This window comes from Oryzias latipes, chromosome 6 (assembly GCF_053564925.1).
Source record: "Oryzias latipes strain Hd-rR chromosome 6, Olatipes_Hd-rR_3.1".
In the NCBI taxonomy this organism is placed as follows: domain Eukaryota; kingdom Metazoa; phylum Chordata; class Actinopteri; order Beloniformes; family Adrianichthyidae; genus Oryzias; species Oryzias latipes.
The window spans coordinates 15675187-15695675 of record NC_136242.1 but is presented as its reverse complement, the minus strand read 5'-3'; the positions used below and the strand labels follow the sequence as shown (position 1 = coordinate 15695675).

At 38.4% G+C, this 20489-nt stretch overlaps 1 protein-coding gene across 4 annotated transcripts in view; it reads right to left on the bottom strand.

Moving 5' to 3' along the window:
• Positions 1–20489, bottom strand: part of LOC101170674 (A disintegrin and metalloproteinase with thrombospondin motifs 20) — a 91231-nt gene that overhangs the window by 20214 nt on the left and 50528 nt on the right. For all 4 annotated transcript variants that reach the window (XM_023955653.2, XM_023955654.2, XM_078949306.1 and 1 more), the window contains 13 exons: positions 19667–19762; positions 17523–17689; positions 17284–17413; positions 15687–15813; positions 15405–15615; positions 14048–14212; positions 13499–13666; positions 12634–12753; positions 10340–10447; positions 7635–7799; positions 5207–5476; positions 3259–3420; positions 2635–2811 (listed from right to left, as the gene is read on the bottom strand). In XM_023955653.2, coding sequence (XP_023811421.1) covers positions 2635–2811; positions 3259–3420; positions 5207–5476; positions 7635–7799; positions 10340–10447; positions 12634–12753; positions 13499–13666; positions 14048–14212; positions 15405–15615; positions 15687–15813; positions 17284–17413; positions 17523–17689; positions 19667–19762 — 2066 coding nt within the window. The remainder of the gene's footprint in view (positions 1–2634; positions 2812–3258; positions 3421–5206; positions 5477–7634; positions 7800–10339; positions 10448–12633; positions 12754–13498; positions 13667–14047; positions 14213–15404; positions 15616–15686; positions 15814–17283; positions 17414–17522; positions 17690–19666; positions 19763–20489) is intronic.

The following is a 20489-nucleotide window of genomic DNA, read 5'->3' as shown; positions in this document are numbered from 1 at the left end:
AAAAAGCAGATCAAGTGTGGAAACAGACATATTCTTCAAGAAAAGTGTTGCGCCAGATGTTGCAATGACAAAATAAAAAGCTCCAACAATAAAACAACTGTAAACAAATCAATATGTTCCATGTGAAATAAAATCCTTCAGAAAAGTGAAGCACCTGATGAAATAAAGAGGAACTGATTTTAAGAGGCGATGAAGAGGAGTTATATGGGTGCTCCTCCATTTGTCTGACAGAGGGGAATGAAACAAGAACTTGGCAATAATTATGTAATGTTAGATTTGATAGCACCTTAACAGTGACACACAAAAAAGTATCACCCTATCACTTTAATTTTTTTAAAGCTGTTTAATAAACAGGTGGTCCTTAAAAGTGGAAGTTGGAAATTCTAAGCTCCTACCCATGAAGTTGGTTGGATTAACTGAGGAAACTCTCCTTGTGCATTTTTGTCTCAATTGGACAATATTTACCCCTCCCTCAGTGACCTTAAATTTTTTCCCCTTCGGCCCCTTTGGGTGCGCATTGTCAAGGAACAAAAACAACATAACAATGAAAATTAGAATAAGAATGAACGTTTTAACATAAACTGATCTCAAACAATTTAATCTATAATTCTACATGTATGAAAAAGAATAAATATCAATGGTGATGAAAATTGTAAACATTGAAAACATTCATTATATAACTGATTATGCTTGTATTCCTGTTTGTTCTAAAGGTGAAAAAAAATTCTTTAAAAAAGTGATATTCATATTCCATATCCAATTTACAGTCTCTTTCCCAAACATTTGTTAGTGTTCACTTTGAGAATGCCAAGCCCATCTATTGGCAGCCAGCTTAGTTCTCCTTAGTCTTCTGCTGAGGCACCATACCAGTCTCATTGAGGGAGGGGTAAATGTTGTTGGAATTGGAAAAAAATTTACAAGGAGAGTTTTTTCAGCTAATCTAACAAATTTAAGGGGTTGGAGCTGAAAACATATTAATTTGAAAATTTTGCCTTCTAGAAGGACCACCTGTTTATTCACCTCGAGGCTGTTTAGATCAGATCTCGTGGTTATTCACAGTTTTGACGTGACATCGACTCACTCGCATGTGCCATGAGCTACTCAGACCACTGGCCAGTTAGACTGTAAAACTGCATATATAAAAGCACCCTGAAAAAAACTGCTTGAAATGAAAAAATAAAAAATAAAAACCCAAATAAACTGCCTTTGGTTGAGAGGTATTGAAAACCATTCATGCATTCAGCTTCATTGATTCTGACGAAAAATAAATGCACCAGTTTAAATCATTTCTCCAAGAAAAAAAGCCCTTTTAGGAAGTTCTTCAATACTTAAAAGATTATCCTTTAAGCCTTTTCTAAGTGAAATTCTTTTCCGTAAAGACCCACTTCAATGAAAATTGTGTTTTTGGATGTATTTATTATGTTCTGATTGGACTGTTCTAATAATGGAGGACATATATAAAGAATATTAAGCTTGAAACTACATTTCTTGGGTATTTCCTAATTCAATTTGTTTTGAATCATGAGCTCATGAAAAAAAATGCCATTTGAAAAATATCATAATTGCTACGTAAAATATACGCTGGGCGAGCCACAAGCTCCCTGCTCCGCTCCATTCTGATGCTTCCACTTGTAGACGTCTAGATCCATGTATGGCTTTGTTTTCCCCGTCTGAGCTGGAATCTGACTCAAAACTGTACAGCTGGATAGCTCCAGTATTGCTCGCCATTTTTTGTTGCACTGGTGATGTTTGGTTGGGGGCTGTTTGCTAGAAGGAGAGCATATAAATAGACAGCTCTCAGCAGCGGGGAGGGGAAAGGGGGCGAGATTGTTCCACACCCACAACATTGAGACACATTTCTATATGACAACTGCCACTCTGCAGAAACTATGTCCCGGAAACCGTTACAGTTTTTATTTTATTTTTTATTTTGGCTAAAAACATTTTGGAAAGGCTTTTGAAATGGATCAAAAGATGATTGGAATGGGTCTTCAATGAAAGTTTTGTCACTGAGCCATTCCTAATCCAGAATAGCATAAACAAAAATCTTTAAATACTTGTTTTTTTTTATTTTTCTTTGTGCAAACTGTATTAACTTTCAGGAAGGTGGAAAAAAAGTGGACCAAGAGAGCTGGTAAAAATATTAAATAGTTAGTTACAAAACACTGCCTTCTTGGAGACAAAATCATACTGTACAAAGATACATATGTATATCATACACTAACAGGCTTTTGTTGCCGTTCAATAAAGGTCAAAATATTAACTCTTATACACAAATATACACTTGTGTACTGCAGATAATGAAGACAGCAATAACAAAAATGAGGTTTACTTCACTCCTCGTATATGAAATAAATAATTTACAAAGTAATGCCTACATAAATATATGGCACAATGGGGCAAAGCTGTCCGTATTGACAGGCTTTTTATTTGTGGGTGAGCAGTATTGTTTCTGTGATATTTTTTCAACCTGTTTCTGAAAGACCACACTTGATATTGCCCTTCAACTGAAGAATGCTGGCATGTTTTAAACTGTAATTCTTGTCTTTTAAATTGTGTTGTTGGATAACACACTGTTTCTTCAAAGTTCCCTTTTGACAAGTGCGGAGGGAAAATGAGTTAGTACTATCGTACCGGCTTCCATGGTTGGCGATGCCAGGAGGCGGAGCCCGGGCAGGGCTGCAGATTGCATTGCTCCATATCAAGCGGCTTGTCCAGCATATCACAGTTGTAGTCTATAAGGGTCTCTCCGTTGGGTCTTTGACAAACCACCAAGCGAGTCCTCCTTCCCCCACCACAGGGCTGGGTGCACTGAGGGCAAAAAGGATAGATTCCTTTATATAATTTTCAGTCTGTTACAGTATAAAAGTAACCAGCTCAGTGGACTTGTGGAAGAGTGTCTGCCCTGAGACTGGAAGATCGTGAGTCAAATCCACGGCCAAGTCATACCAAAAACTCTAAAAGTGGGACCCAATGCCTCCCTGCTTGACACTCAGCATTAAGGGGTTGGATTGAAGGGTTAATCCTCCAAATGGTTCCGGAGTGCGGCTGTGTCTGCCGCTCACTGCTTCCCCAGGGGATGGATCAAATACAGAGAACAAATTTCACACACCTAGGTGCGGGACAGCTGATGGGACTTAAACGCTAGCCTTTTTGGGCAAATAAATAAAATACACACAAAAGTGTAAACGAATTAGGCTGCAATTTGAGCTATGTGGAGTCAATCAGAAATACATTTAATTTAAAATATAATCTCACCTCTCCCCAGACACCATAGTTCCACAGAGGGCAAGGCCCAGAGTCACAGCTCTTGGACTCAGCAGGTTTGATCCTCTCATCACAGTAGCTGTTGCTGCGCCCATCTCCATCCTGACAGACCACCACTCTCCTCTGAAAGCCCCCCTCACAGGTACTGGAGCACTAGAAGACACAGTGTAATCCAGTTTAGTTTAGTCTGCTTAGTTTAGTTTAGTTCAGCAATCACCTATTCTATTTTATAACTGATTTTATGTCTGTATAACTAGTGAAGCCCGTTGAGACAACTGTGTTTTAATTTGGGGTAAAATAACACAGATATGAAGTTAAATAATCTCAGATTTACTGGACTATCCCAGACTATCCCTTAAAACACTTTTACCTGCTCATTTTTTAATAATAATAATAATAATAATAATAGTAATAATAAAGAGAAGAATATAAATGTCACTGTTTTGGAGTTTAAAAACACATGGGTTTTTAGAAACAGGTACCGTAATAAAAAAACATACAACATCCAATCTCTGAACTAAAAATGTTTGTTTTTCTAATCAAAGGCTAAATCTGCTGATATGGGCATAGCGATTCTGCAAAGGCAGATAAATGTAGAACAGCATATCCCACACACAGACAGTTTCTTCTTGGTGCTTGTGATTGTGTGGAAGGTCTTTTTCTCATCAACTTCATTTGGCCTAAATTAACAATTTTATAAAATTTAGAAAAATATCCATTCATTTTTCTACTGGAGCCTCTCCTGGTTACTGTTAAGCTAAAGCTGGGTACACCATGGACAGATCACCAATCTGTCTTAGGGTCCAAAAAAATACAGAAGCTGGAGGTCTTCCACACACTTACATACACCTAGCCTTATTAACCCTTTAGCACAGACTGTTAACTCCCGTGTATATATTCTTTCAACCATCATAACTCTTCTAACTGTTTACACAATTATTGTAATTCCAGCGGATTTTGAATTTGATATTGCTGATATCCAACATTTTACAATAGTCAGGTACTTAAGCGTCCAAGGTCAATCAGATCATTCTGAAAAAGCGATTCTTAATATCGTTATTTGCACAGATATGCAACCCGTTAAATAGTAACGTGTTGAATATCTCTGCAAAGCTGCTTTTTCTCTGTCAGAATCAGCTGTTTCACGTTAATTGCTAAACAGTCGAGAATTACGGTAGGTCAAAAAGCCTGTGTCATAGGCGTCATCATAGGTGTCGCCACCGACATCTCCAGTGTTAAAGGGTTAACAACAATCAACACTGACAGAACACAAGCATGAGTTCCAGTGATGTAACATATCCTAAAACATATGTATTGACTTTAAATTTTGAATTTAAGGAGCTCACTTAAGATCTTGACACAGAAAAAAAGAAAATGTTAATATGAAATAACTAATGGAAAAATACTGTTGAGATAACAATGTGGAGAGTACAAAATGTAACTCATGTGCATGTGTAATTATCAAATCAAAAAGAGGCACAAAAAGAGACTATATTATATGCAAAATGTCATAACTAGAAAGATGATTTTCTGGCCAATGAGTAGCTTTGGCTGCCTCACCATTTGCATTTGTTCTGAGTTCAGCTGGGAATGTGGGCTTTACTTTGTGTCAACAAAATGTTTTTACAAATAAATAGCACTCTGTCTTCCCCAATTTATCACTCAGTATGCTATGCATATGCTCATCCAACACCATATATGGATTCTGTGCTGAGAAATGAAAACATCTGGTATTTCCAAAGTAAATGTTGTTCCCTTCCAAGTATACATGCTCCTTCTGGAAAACACATAATGCATGTACAGGCCCTATAGCACATCTGCGAAAAATTAAAGGTTTTTGTATGTTGGTAATTATGTAAAATAAGGCAAAAACTGACTTGTGACTTAAGACTTCCGAACGTTGCTGCTTTTCAAAGAGTGTGTTGTATGAAGAACATACCGCGCCCCAGGGTCCGGTCCTCCACTGGTTGTCCGCTGAAGGGACATTCCAGCTACTGTGGCCCGGATGATGACCTGGATCCTGAGGATATCCATATGGTTGCTCATAAATGCGCTGACGGTTGTAGACAGAAGGGCAAGGTCCAGCTGTACATTCTTGCTCTGTGGCAGGCTTGTCGTCGTTGTCACAGAAAGATTGGTCTACTGGGTGATGGTAGTTAGAACAAACCACTTGTCGCGTGGCTCGTCCCACACCACAAGTCACCGAGCACTGAGGACAGAAAGCAGGAAACTGTCTGATTACTAAAATATAAATAAAAAATGTAAAAACACTTAAAGCAATTATTTAATTAAAGATGCTTTTTTTATTTGTTTAAAAAATTTTTAAAAATATATCCAACTTTTACTTCTGATGTTGTGCTTTTCCTTTCACTAAACCTCCATCCAACCCTTTTCCAAAATTTTCAAGGCTTAGCATTCCCAGTTTTTTCTTTTATTAATCATGATTAAGCTGTTTTTTACGAGTTTTAGGGCTACCAAAAATAAAAAAAGTACAATTACGATATTTAAAGTTGTAAATTTACGGAAAAAAAACATGTACATTTGCGAGAAATAAAACTAGTAAATTTATGAGATTAAAGTAAAAGTGAGAATTCAGTGCAGCAGCAGGTGAACGCCGCGCAGCAGCAGAGCAGACCGACTAAACTCAATTGAACAGGTGAGCTGAATGTTTATTGATAACGTTACAAATTTTTGAAAGCTTATTTGTTTGATTTATGATTTATTAATGTTTTATTCATTGATGGGTGGTTTGCAGGATCTCTGCAGCCCATTGATGAAGACATTGGTATCCCTGCAACTGTTCACTTTAGTCCTTTCTTTCTCCATGAAACCAAGATCTCTAATTCTGTGTGACGCTTCTGTCTGAGAAGGAGCACTTTTCTGCATTTTCAATGTTTTTATGCTAATATAACAGACTATTTTCATTTATCTTTATTGTTTTAACTTGAAACAGGACGTTTCATCTGGAGGAGGGGGCGTATGTAACTGTTAACAAATTGGTGTTCTGCGCATGACAGGTTCATGACGTAATGAGACAAATGGACTTCTGGGTATGTAGATGAAAAGGAAAATAAAGCAGGGGCCCTCTACACCCAAACGTGTCTCTGAGCTCCTTACTTTACAAATGAAACTCCGCTTTACAGACACCAAACCCCGGAAAGCCGGTTCCACTGAAAATGATCTGATTTTGAGCCGTCAAAAGGTTCAGAATTTCTTTGTTTTTGAAACCTTTTCGGAAAGAAAGCTTCACATCTTAAAACAATTTTCAAGTTCTCAACTTTGCTTATTTTTAAGTACAATGTCTATTTAAAAAAAAAAAAAAAATCTGATTTTTTATTTCCTTTACTTATTCCTGATTTGATGCTGCAGTGACTTTTTACTCTCATCATAGTTAACGACACCTCTTCAATTTTTACTAAAACATTCCTTTAGCTGAAGTTACCACAAAACTAGATATTTGTTGGTCAGGCAGTCATAGAGAGGTTAGAAAACCCCTTAAATTTCCTTCTTTTGCACATTTTATCCTAATCTCATTAGCTCTTAAATATTGCTTTTAATAATAATTTAATATTTTTTTTAAATTATTTTTAAGTGATTTTTTTTTTAAACCATAACTATTAGAATGGATGCAGTTACTCTGGCAAAGGTTCAAATTTGCTTTTTGCTAGCATAAACCCCCCCACTATAAACTGTTTAAAAGGACGATTATCCTTGTATGAAAAGAGTTTAGGATCAAATATTACAACTTGCTTCACTCTGGCATTTATGTTTAATCTTTAAGGGTTTTGTCCCATAGAACAAGAATCAGAATCTAGACTAAATCTTGTAAACTGAAACCACATGACTATAGATCTCTTCACTTATTGGTCAGGAATTATGGGGGCGGGGCAAAGCAACTAGAGGCTGAAATTTTGGTTGCCCCGCGCTTTTAATTTCATTCAAACTTTATGTGTCGCTCACAAGTTTTGGACCCCTGTATCAAAGTCAGGTGCAACACTTTTTACTCGCTTTTTTGGTCCGTGGAGGCATCCATCAGGGTGATTACTGGCAAGAAGACTGCTAAGAAGGGACGCTAATAAGTGTTTATGACATATAAAATGTCGCGTAAACAGCGAACAGCAATGTGTACCACATTAGAAATTGTTTTGATGAGATTGAATTAATCCGATCACATTTCAATGACTTGCTGAGTCTCATCGTTGTGGTGTTATGGCATTGTGTCCACTCTGAATACACCCTAAGATTTGGGCTGTCATAAAATCTCAGGCCTATTTAAACATTTTTGGCAAAAGGGTCTATGCATAAGTACTACAAGTCACCAAGGGAAAAACACCTGTGCTAATTGTACACACTATGATGATACTCACAGTAGACCACTCTCTTGCATGCCATTGACCACATGGGCTGAAGCAGGTGGAGAACTCTGGAGGGCGGGGCAGGTGGGCACAATAGGATTCATCAGCCACCGCTCCCTGGGCGTTTATACAGGTGACGTAGCGTGCCTGCTTCCCTTTTCCACAGGACACTGAGCACTGGTGCACAGGCAAATACAAAGTTTCCTATACACTCTGATGCAAAGGTTTTTAAAGACATATACCGTATTTTCCGGACTATAAGTCGCACCAGCCCAAAAATGCATTATAAAGTAAAAAAAAAACACAGATAGGTCGCACTGGACTATAAGTCGCATTTTGATGGGAAATTTATTTGACAAAATCTGGGACCAAAAACTAATAAGTTCCACAACCTCATATGACACAATCATAGCAGACTGTTTATCTCATAATTTCACATTAATTCTTTCTCAAACCTAATTCTTTATTCTTTTCATGAAGCATCATTGGCCAACTAATACTCTGTTTTCATCCTGTATTTGTAGAAACAGTTGTCATTTTTATTGCATTTCTGAATCTATGAAATCATTGGAAAATAGAACATTATGTTCTTAGCCTTCAAAAGATTAAAATGTATCACTTGCCATCCCAAATGCAACTGGACTTATATTAATTACAGTTTTAGTAGGACTTTTTTTTTCGAAGCGAAACTGTAAAAAAAAGTTTGCTGATTCTCTGAGTCACTTAACATACTCTTAACACTTAACATACCTCATACATCAAATTGACCCAGGAACATCATCTCTGTTCCTCACAAATGAACATAACAGGAGGGTTAACAATGTATTTATTTTAGTTTATTTCTAATATAAGTCGCTGCGGAGAATAAGTCGCACCCCTTGCCAAACTATGAAAAAAAGGGCGACTTATAGTCCGGAAAATACGGTACTAAAGGTGGGAGGGACTAAAGTAAGTGCAACCTTTTGACTGACTGAAGCTTGTAATAAAACAAAAACGAATAAGAGCTAGGTCAGTTCACCGAATAACAATTGGGATTTGTTCTATAAACCAGATATTCACCCCTTTGCTAAAATGGCGCCAGTGTTTAGTAGCACATTGTGTGAATAGGTGAATGGGACTGTGACTGTAAAGTGCTTTGTGCCTCCTAAGATGGTAGTAAAGCACTATTTAAGTATATACGTATACCATTTAACAAGACAACCAGACAGTACATTTTGAGGAAACAGGAATTTCTTATATCTAATATTGAGATCAAATAAATAAGCGCTCTTTGTTTGCTTTGTGATTTTGTATTTCAACTCCTCATAGGCCTTACTTTTTTTGTGCAACACCTTTCATGTGGATTCGTCCCATCTACTGGCCTGTTTTTGGAAAACACTTAATTGTTGATACTATATAATCAATCCAATCTATATAATCAATCTTATTACCCTGTTGAAACCAGTGGGTCAGATGGTTATACCAATGTTCGTCTCTGTTTTAAAGTATTTGAATTTAGCGAGAATCTCTTTATAGGAGAATAATACTCTGATAGATAATCTTAACATAATCATTTTACAAAAAACAGTTTGGAACTCTCAATTAATATATAAATAAGTTTGTATTGTGCTTGTATGGCGAGAAATGTGTTATTTCTTCCACTTTTTGGGGTTTCGGATAGATCTTAGAAGAGCTGTCTCAACAAGTTTTGGTAATTACAGGTACAACGATTCAAAACGTTCTATGGAATCTAAAGGAACACATAACATCTTGCAAATGCAAAACAATGGACTCAAATTGTTAGACTTTTTTTCTGCATTATATTTGTCACAATTACTGAGCACCTTTTCAAGAAAGAGGATGTTTTCGTTGTCTTTCTTCAATCTCAGATGGTAATGTGTAAGATGTTGTGAGAAACTGTACAGACATTGTCAGGATTAGACTCCCTGATTACCTTTCACTTACTTATACTTACTCTCTGTCTTTTACTGTGGAGATAATAACGGTAAACATTTTTGAAGTGATGAATAGTTAATGTAATCAAAGGGCTCCAGCTCAAACAGACACACTAACATGCCCCTGCTATCAATGACACTTTAAGGAGGGCTGCAGTTCTGCTGCTTGATGAGATATGCATGCTTGTGCGAAGCGTGTGTGTGTTTGTGTGTCTGCAGGACCACTCTGGCACTGCTGGCCTCTCTGACATGTGAGCTCACACCATCTTTCAGACTGACAGACGGGGTTGAATTGTAGAAACTGCAGGCTCGTGTTTAGATGAAGTCTGGTTCTCATTTGCCGCAAGTAACAGAGCAAACTATCAGGGAGACGGAGGGGCCTCTCTGCTCCGACACTGGAGCCTGCGTGTGTCTGCATATGTTCGTGTGTGAGGGCAAAGATGCAACAGGAGACAGTGCCACAGAAGATTACCACCATGGAGTGCATGTGCCATCTGAAGGAATTTTAGGATATACCTTCAAAATAAAAGTAAATGATAGGAGTTTACATCTCTAAAACTCACAGAATCCCATTCACAGGCAGATTTATAATGCCCCATTAATATTCATACTTTTCTTTTTGATTGCAGTGGAAAATGTAGCCTCCAGCTAAACAGGCGCACTATGATGAATAGAGGGGTCTGCTGATTTGTTTTTCTTTTAACAAAAACCACATTGCTTTTGTCTACTTTACAGATTGGAATGAGATCCAATAGACCCATCGACCCCAATTAGTTTCCTCACCGCTGTCCAGGAGCCATATCTCCACTGAGTATGCAGCTGCGCAGAGTTGTCAGGACGAGGGGTGCTTTGGACTGGAGAGATCCAAGGACACGCAGGCATCTCGCACTCCTGAAAAACACGTTGGCATGTTAACCAACTGGCAGTGTATCAAAATCATGGTTAAAGTGGTTGTGGTAAATATTCTGTATGATGGAAAAATTCCGAGACTTACTGGAGTAATGCCTTTAACAAAAAAATGCACATTTTAGCCAAAGAGTGACTTTTTTTAGGAATATTTTTATGTCTTATAGGGTTCAGTGCCTGTCCATTTTAAGGTTGATCCCTGTCAAGAAACCTGAAGGTAAGTCATTAGGTAAGGTCTGTTTGTATTGAGTGTCTTTCATATTCTACATCACAAAACTCAAAAGACTTGATGAATTCCAAAATTTGTTTTTCTGTTGGTCACTTTACTATACTTTGATCTTGTGAGTCCAGCAAACACACGTTTCCAAACTGTCGCACTAAAATTTCTTAAAGTTTAGTAAATTGTGAGTTCAACAATGTACCGATTTATTTGTGAGTATCTCTTATGTCTCAATGTAAAACAAAGTTAGGTATGTAACTATGGTTGTATGAATCCTGGATGATCGCCAGAGTTCCCAGTCCCTCAGGTTTCTTACGTTCTCATGAGAAGTGTCTGGGACAGCGCTCCTGGTATCATGTGACATTATAGCCTCACCTGGGTCACCGGGAGGTCAAAGGTGATGTCAGTAAATTCTTGAACTACGCATGTGCAAGAAGGATCATTCAGTGCTTTAAGCACACCACAACATGAGGGATAAAATAGAATGTGCAACATAAATATTTTACTTTTAAAGAACGCCTTCATGAGCTTTTTTAAATTTTCAGAAAAGGAAACTGTTTAACCTTAAGTGCAAAATGGCAAACAGAGTTAGATGGTAACTACTGTAAATATAGCGCAGCTTCAATTCATCATGTTTTTCCTAATAGTGTACCAAAAATCATGCAATGGAATGCAATGATTTGACTTAATTCAACCCAATAATAAAACAACACATACATTTAGAGGTCAATTCTCCTCATTTTGATTTTGTATTCATTTTCTGTGAGGATTCTGCACTTAGATTTTTGTGATGTTTCTTCGATTTGTCAAGTTCCGCATTTCTTGTCTCAGTAAAACCAGCTTTTGGTTGATGATCATCCACAGCTGTCTTGATTTGTGTTAGTTACCCACAGTGTATTTGAGTCAGTTCTTCATAGTCAGGTCATCTGCTTTGTCAGTTTTTTGTTGCATCCTTGGTTTTATCATGGCAAAATGTATTTATTAAAGCTTTAAGTTTCTGACATCTAGCCTGGTCTCCTTATTGAATCCTACACCACCAGTTGCTGATATTTGCCCCTTAAAGGCCCAGAAAAAAACAAGAATAGATGGAAAACCAGTCTGGTTTTCTGGTATCAGTCCCTGTAATGTAAGAGCTACAGACACAGTGCATACAAATTTTTAAAAAACATCTCAATTGTTTCCATTTATTTCTGCAAAAATGCCTCAATGTGTTTTACTTTACTGCTGTTTAGCCTTCTAATTTAACATACACACCATCTATTATTGGGAGTGCAGGCAGGTCTGTCCAATAAATGTGTGATGTTGATCACCAGAAATCCATCTGTATTATGTACCAAATGGGACTTTAAATATGTATGTAACTGGAAAAAAACTGACAAAAAATTGACTAGTCAGCCGTGATCCTGCGCAATACAATCCAGTCTTACAATTAATCAGCCCACTCTGTGGTTTAACTGTGAAAAATGAAATCATAACTTCATTAAGTATGTTTGGAAGGCTCTCATTTAACAGCCCCTCTGTCTATCTTCAGAATACTTTATTTCACTTAAAGTTGCATATGGCAAAACCAGCCATGAAATGAAAAATAACTGTCTAAGAAGATTTATTCATTACTTTCTAAAAGCCTGTAATACTATGGCGTAGAATCAAGGTGAATTTTAGTTGCATTAAAGGGACTAATTAATAAAAATATAAATATATGTAAGCTCAAAGAAGGTGCCAAATTTGTTAATTAGGTATCATTTTTGCCTTTTTTCTGCTCTTATTTCAACTTTTTTTACCTAATTATTTTTAAATTATTCAAATAACATTTTTTTTATCTTGTGAGCAACAAATATGTTTATGAGCATTTCAATGAAACTAACCAGTTCATTAGTGACTTGATAGAAAAAAAATGTGTTTTGCATTAAATTCTTTTTTCTTTTTTTCATTTATAGATTTTTATATTTACCTGGCTGTCTCTGGGCCTCGCAGCAGCATTGCACTCCCTGTCATCGACTGTGTTGCCGTAATCCCCTAACACACACCGCACAGCTCTCATCTGGTAGCCATGGCCACAGGTCACCGCACACTGAAAGATGAAATAAAACACACACATAGCAACACGCATAAGCACAAGAACGGGGATGCCCAGGCAACCACAATTATCTCCAACTCTCTCTGTTTGTTTAGGTTTAAGTATTCAGTCAGAGGGCAACAGAAACTACCTCACACACACACACACACACACACATCATTGAAATGCATTCAACCAAAGCATCAGCTCAATCCCTTAACCAGTTCTTCAACCACAAATGAGTCCATCAAAGGAAGATTAAATACAATAAGAGCAGAGGAAGTCCAAGGATCAGTTTATTTGAGCAGCTAATGGTCATGACAACTCCAGCTCTGTATGGATCACCCTCACAAAAACATGAGTCAATTACCCTGTATATATAAATTACATTATAAATGGCCAAAGACATCTATTCATTCATCCTTTATTCACTTTATGTTTAACCCTAACGGTGCTCAATCAATCTAGAGGAAGAAGAAAATATGGCGAAAAGGAAAGCTTTTGTGTGTCTTTGTGTGTACCCGCTGTGGGTCGGGTTTATTTTAACAGGATATGAGGGCAGAGTGAAAGTAATATGGAGGAAATGGCAGCTGGAATAACAAAGAGCCCTCTGCCCTGTAACCTATCCTTTCATTACTAAGACACACACACACATAAACTGGAAATCTTTTTTTTCAACTACAAACGGGAGTCTAGATATGCCAATCCTAGATCCAACACTTAACGCTGGTGTTTTTTTAATACAGTGTGGATGACTTACCGCTCCCCAGATGCCAACCTGCCACGATGCACACTCTGGCAGCTGGCAGCTCTCAGTGGCAGCGGGTTTAGTGGACAAGTCGCAGTACTGTTCGCTCAGCTTCTCCTCCTCGCCCCCCATGCAGGTCACCAGTCTGTGCTTCATTCCTTTTCCACAGGTTACCAGACACTGGTGGGCAGAAACGGATTTGAAATACAACAAACATTTAACCTTTCTTCACATTAAAACCCAGAAATGTATTAGGTCAAAGGAGTTGTCCTTTAATATTATTGAAAACCTTTTAGGAAAGCCTCAACAAAGCTTATATTAAAGAATCAATGACTCACTTGATAAAGGCATCAATGACTCACTGACACTGAGTCAACAAACTTGATAAGTCTGGAAGAATTTGACACATTGTCTAACACAGAAGCTGTGGTGTGTTTTGTGTTCCAACCCTGACAACATTTTATTTAAACTATATATCATCTTAAATAAAAGAATGACAAAGTTTGAACAATGGCTTTATTCCTTGCGTGTGACTGTGACTGTGTGTCTTTGTGTGCCCACCTCACTCCACTCATTAACAGTCCACTGTGGGCAGGGCAGGTCATTGCAGGTCTCGATGACCACCCTCTGGAACTCACTGCACTCCCTGTCCACCAGGCGACGGCCCAGATTATTCATACAATAGGACTCTCTGCTACGACTCCCACGACCACATGTCTTGGAGCACTGCACACACAAGAAAACAGCAATGTCTGCAAGTGTACCGTGTATTTTCCACAAGTACAAAACAAGGATGTGGATCTATTTGAGTGGTAAATATGCAAAAAATTAGATTGTAGCAAGATGAGGTCATCACAGGTATTTTAGATGACATTTAATCTGTGCAAGTGAAGTCCTGAGAAGGGCCATGTGGATTCTACCCAACAACTGTTAAGCAAAGGAAGGTGGTGTAACTAACCACAAGCAATCACATTCACATCTAAGCAACAATTTAGAGTCAACAATGAACCTAAAGCTTTAGTCACAACTTCCCTTATGCTAGGTTCACAGCGGGCATTTGTCTTGCATTCAAGAATGGGCTGAACGTGGCTTCTTAACCATACTATTTGCATTATGGTATTCACACTGGAATGTTGAAACATGCATTCCTTGGGCTTATATTTTCTACATAGGACACAAAATCAGATTTAAACACTCATATAGCGATGTGTGAACGTGAAAGTTTTGAAAGTGGAAGCCCGAAACACGCATATATATGCGTTTGCATTGACCTTTTATTGTAAGTGGTCGCTTGAACGCGCGTTGCTGAGCCCAGTTTAAAAGCAGCATTACAGCTGAGTATAGGCTGGAAATTAGCAAAAATTTGATCCATCTGTATGAGGTACGTAGGGAACTTGCAGAGCAAAGTCGTAAATGATAGATAAAATGTTTATGCATATTTTTCCATGGACATGCTACCTAGTGCTGTTCACGTGAAGATGACACACCTCTTGGGGGTTCCTTGGCCACAGCCTGACTGAAATTAGACAGCCAGTGTGTAGTTTGTGTGGCATCATTTGGGCACTTATGTTTATGATTTGTGTCAGTAAGGGGTCCATACTCACACCATACTAATGAATAGAGTGTGGCATAAGGACACCATATGTCCTAAGTATGTTAAACTTACATTAGCCGTACAAATATTTCACGATACACTTACTACAATACGTTCATGACATCCATTGCGGTGGCCGCCAAGCCTAATGGGAACTGCAAGACCCACCTGTGCTCCCCTAAAAATGCAGCCACTCCTGTCTGCAACCCAAAAACCTGCACCACCCGGGTCAATCCTTGAACAGAAGCACGTGACTAAGGCTTAAGAAGCACACTGTGGGAAGAAATGTTTGTGCTTATGCTTCTACTCTTTTGTAGACCCTACCTGAGTCCATGCGCTGTACTGCCAGCTCTTGAGGAGACAGTCTCCGTGACACGACTCTCTTGTGTGAGGTTTGGGGATCTCAGCGCAGGCACTTGCCTCCACCCTCTCACTCTCCCTCTGTAGGAGGCTGTACTTCATGCACTGAATGTCCAAGCTGCGGTGGCCGGGGCCACACTTAGCCGAACACTCGCTCTTTCCAGCAACGTGCCACCTGTGACAGAAGAGGTGCTGAAAAATGGTTCTTGACTGGCTGAAGGTCTGTTTTCCAGTGAGAACACACACCTAACTTCACAGTCGGCATTGCAGGGCTCAGTGACAGCAACAGGACGAGGTAGGTGTTCGCAGCGTTGGTCCGAAACTTCAAGGTGATCGCTTTGTCGAAAGCATACGGCCTTGCGTCTTCTCTCACCTGCAAGTTTGGCAATCGGTCAGCCGCTACTCACATAACCACAACTCTTTACTTTTGGCCAGTGGCTCCAACATTTTGGCATCTCTTTACATAGCCTTATCAATCAATGGGGATCAAAGACCCAGTAAACCCATTTAGCTTATTGGATTATACTGAAACTCCCAAACCCAATGGAACTCAAGCAAGCTTGGCTTTCAAAAGGGAAATCTGAGTCGAAGTGCTGGGTGAGGGCTGAGTTTAAGTAAAGGGGGGAACCAGGCGATGTAGGAGGGGTCAGAAGGAAAGAGGGGTCAGAAAGAAAGACAGATTTATTAGAGGTTGGAACAACAGACTTTTACAAAATGCATAAAAAACAAGCATTAGAAGAGGTGCTTTTGGTGGAGATTTAGAAAAAAGTAGCCAACTCTAATTTGTTTCATATGGATAACGGAATCACAAAAAAAGCTAAATTGATTTAGAAATGAGAAGTTACGATGTATGTAAAATCTTAACCTAAAGAAGGCTGTAATCCACCGGAATTTGTTTTAATAGTTAAAAAAAAAAAGGGGAACATCTGTTGTGGAGGGGAAAACCCTTTTCACACATTGTCTTACACATATATCCTGTTTACGGTTCAAACTGCTTAAAGCTGTCAGTAGGCAGCAGCGGGGGAAAACAGCACATTTTACACTTCATTGAAAAACATCCTCAAAAATTTCCAATAGGATAAAAAGTATCATCTAAAAAATCTGAAATGCTATAAAGGGCTCAAATTCACCTGAGCATGTTAGAAATGCATCAGTTCTGTACTTTCTCATTGTAAGCCCGACTAATGACCAATGCCTACTACCCTAAATTGGGGTCAAATCCCCTTCATAACATCCGAGTCACCAGATCACTTCCAGCTCTTATTTTTGTTTTAAAAAGTTGCTTTGCTTACAGTATCTGTGCTGTTATCAATTATACATATTTTGTTTAAATAAAAATGACTTGGGCAACTATTAAAAATGAATGTCTGTCTTTAGTTACACATATGCTTTCACTACCCACAGAGATTTCAAGAAGACAATTGTCCAGCCGTAATAAAATAAAATAGCTTTGAGTTGGGGTTTAAATCGAAAATCCCAATTGATGCAGACCAAACGAATACATCTGACTGAACTTTTATTGATAAAAATCAAAACATTTCATGTCTGACGCCACGTTCACCTCAGGCACGCTCTAGAATGCACCAAGCGTACATTCTTGCACATCGCCCTGGGTGGTGTTGATGTAGCTTAAAGGTTTAATTTTGGTGTTTCACCATCTGGACAAGAGCGGCACACAGAAATTTCCTGAAAGATACCCTATTCTGTAACTGCGTTTCTTCTCTCTGTACATTTCAGATCTTAAATTTTTGTACTTTTTAACCCACTCAATTTGGTGTGAACAGTAGCAGATAATGAACAATAACGGTTGTGGGAGGCTTTACAGCAATGTAAAGCTTTTTACCGTGGCACATGCGGCTGCACTCAAGCCAGGATCCTGAAGGATCCCACAGAAACTGCTCCCTGTGCTCCTCAATAGGTATGTTGAAGGAGTAGCGCACATCTGGGTTGTGGGGGTTTCCCACACACAAAACCTGTGAAAACAACAGCAGACATTTCAATCATGCCTGAAGGAAAGCACAATGAGATAAAAAAAAAGTTACAATCAACAGTATTGCAGGAAAAAAATCCAAAACGCATCACCTGTAGAATGATCTCCTCCTCAATGCGATCTGTGCAATTGATGCGCTCAACTTTAGTGTCAGAGCCGCTGTATTCAATGACCGTCCCCTTGAGGGTTATTTCCCTTTTGAACATGGACACCACAAAGTTCCCATTTAGGAGGAAGTTTGATTGGCTATCAGATAACGCTGAAACAAAAAAGAAAAAAACATGTAGACATTTATGAAACTAAAAATAAATGATTCATAAATAAAACCTAAAATTTTGTATGAATGTACATCAATAAAAAAGCAGTATTTTTTTTCCCTTTCTACTTAAATGGTGTGAGGGCTGCTAAATACTTTTTGTTGACAGCATGCGGAAAAAAAAAGAGCAAATCACATTTAATGCATACATTACATTATGCAGGCAAATGTTTATAGGTATTAGAGATTATTGTCCTACAGTTTATCCTTTTTGTTGTTAGAAAAACATTTTTTTCATGCACATGCAAATACAAAAACTCTGATTTTTTTTTTTTTTTTTGTGGTTTCACAAGTACACAAGGTTTTCTATAGCTCTAAAATAAAGTACGAGTTGCAAAGCTATTGTTGCACCAACTCATCGCTGCAGGGTAAGATATATCCAAACACTGGTGGCACTAATTTGCAGCTGTTTCGAGTTAGACTGCATAACTCTTTCTGATGACTGGCATTGCACTACAAACAAGGAGTCTCCACTGACTGTAAGTACAAACAAATGTATAAACACAAATAAAGAAAAAAAAGGGACGCAAGCATCCTCTCTTTTTAATGTCAACCTTTACAGTTCTGAGAATAAGCAGCTGACTGTGACAGTTTCAGCACTGAATCTAAAAGTTTTTATCGTCTGTTTGTTGAAACTACTCTTTTGACGGTTTATGCACGGTGGACAGAAAGAGTTTATGTTAGCTTACAGCACATTTGAAAAAAATAAACACATATCTCTTACATGAAACAGATATGCCGAATCCCACTTAAGAGACCTTTTTTATTCCCATAGAGCTGTTCCAAATTTCACTCCTCATTTTTTTCCGTGTTGCAGTCTATATACAGTCTGAAATCAAGTCTATTTCTTTTCTTCTAACTCCATTTTGTTTGTTTTTTACCAGCACTTTTAACAAGGAATCCTTCGGTTTGTTTATTTAAATATGTGCCATAATTTATAACTTTTTTACATACTAAGCTCAAGTAAAATTTATTACAAATGCATTCATGCAGCTTGCACCCTTTGAAGCTTTCATTGACATCTTTATGTAAATAAAGATGTGATTTAAGTAAAAGTGAGTCATAACTTAAATGCTTTTGGTCTGATGGTAGGGGTTTAACCCTTGATCTTGGCGCAGTTGGGGACAACAGAAGCAGGCTTTTCTGGAACAGTTGTGAGATTTGCCATTCAATGACTCCGGCTAAGACCTTCTCAAATCTGACAGAAACCATCTAAAAATGGCTACCACACTGATTTTCAGACTTGCTGCCTTTCTTTTTATCTTGAATCTGCTTTAACCCTTGTACTATCCTATGGGGTCAAGATGACCATTGACGTGTTCTCCCTACCATGACAAAGGTGGATAAAGGTGGAGAGGATTTTATGTAATCCATGGACACCAGTGAAGATCACAAATCATTGAAGAGAAAAGGTTCAGCGCACTGTCTAGTGGGTCTAGATGACCCAACTCCCAATGTCAAAGTGCCTAGGATAGCACAAGGGTTAACTGAAAATGCAAACAAACACAGCTGAGCCCGGTGGGCTCCCACCTGACCCTGAACCTCTGGATCTACTTTCTCCACATGTCTTTTATTAGCAGGTATTGCTGCCTCATTTATCTTTCTCAGTGGTTGACACTCCATTTGCTTTGCCAGCTAACCCACACAGACCTTCACCGACTTCACAACACTCCGTCCATGTACTGTAAAGCTCGTACAAGTGACAGCTTCCTTTTATTTCTGCAAACGTTTTGACCCGTGTCTCCAAACTTCAACATCCACCATGGTGGGTCACCAAGTTACATCATTTATTTCCCTGTGAGGCATAATTGCATTGACATCTATGAGTTAGAACTGAAGCATCCAGAGAATCAGGAAAATTTTATCCAGTGTTACTTTCGGTCATGGCTCTCCAGAAGAACACAGACAGAGCGCACTCACCGAGGTAGCTGTCATCTTCAGGTTTTCCCGAGTAGCTGACCTGTTTGATATCAATGTTGGTGGCTCCGGCTGGGATCCGAACCACTGTGTTGTAACCTGAGGAGAGCCGGAGACGCAGAGCGGGGAAAGCGGTAAATGTTTAGTGAGTCTCAGTGGGGAATAAAGTAGCTGCACAAACACGCTTGATTTTGCTAATGGCTTCACTGTGTCTCCACAAACTCCTGGCAGGGAAGTCTAGCTAAATCCACCAGAGTTTCAAATGGCAAATTTGAGGAAATATGAAAAAAGCTTAAGCTGTATCAAATAACTCACAGTATTCTTGTTCTAGTCTTGGATGACTGACAATGAAATGATGAGAAACTGTTCCCTGAACCTAGCTTTGAGGCTTTTCTAACTAGTCTCCTGTTGAATTACCATTAAAATCAGTGAAAGCCCCTGAAGATTAAGCCTTGAGGAGTTAATTGTAAAAAAGTGAAAAGTAAAAAGTGCATTGTGGTAAATATAGTAGCTGCAGGAATATTTTTTCAGGGGCAAAGATCTCACTATTACACAAAAAAAACTGTATTTGATTCTGCAAAACACAGCAAGTGAAGTAATCACGAGTTCTATCTCACCTGCTAACATCCCCTTTCTTTCTTTAGACCACAACATACTGTAAATATAACTAAAAATGGTGTGACAAAATCTAAAAATTAGTTCAAGGCCTTGAGCCACTCGGGGGCAGCACTTAGTTTATATATTTGCCTTTTATTAGCCATGAAAGTATTTTTTTGCAGCCATATTAACCAACAGATTATTTTGATTGTACCCATCAAATAGGGTG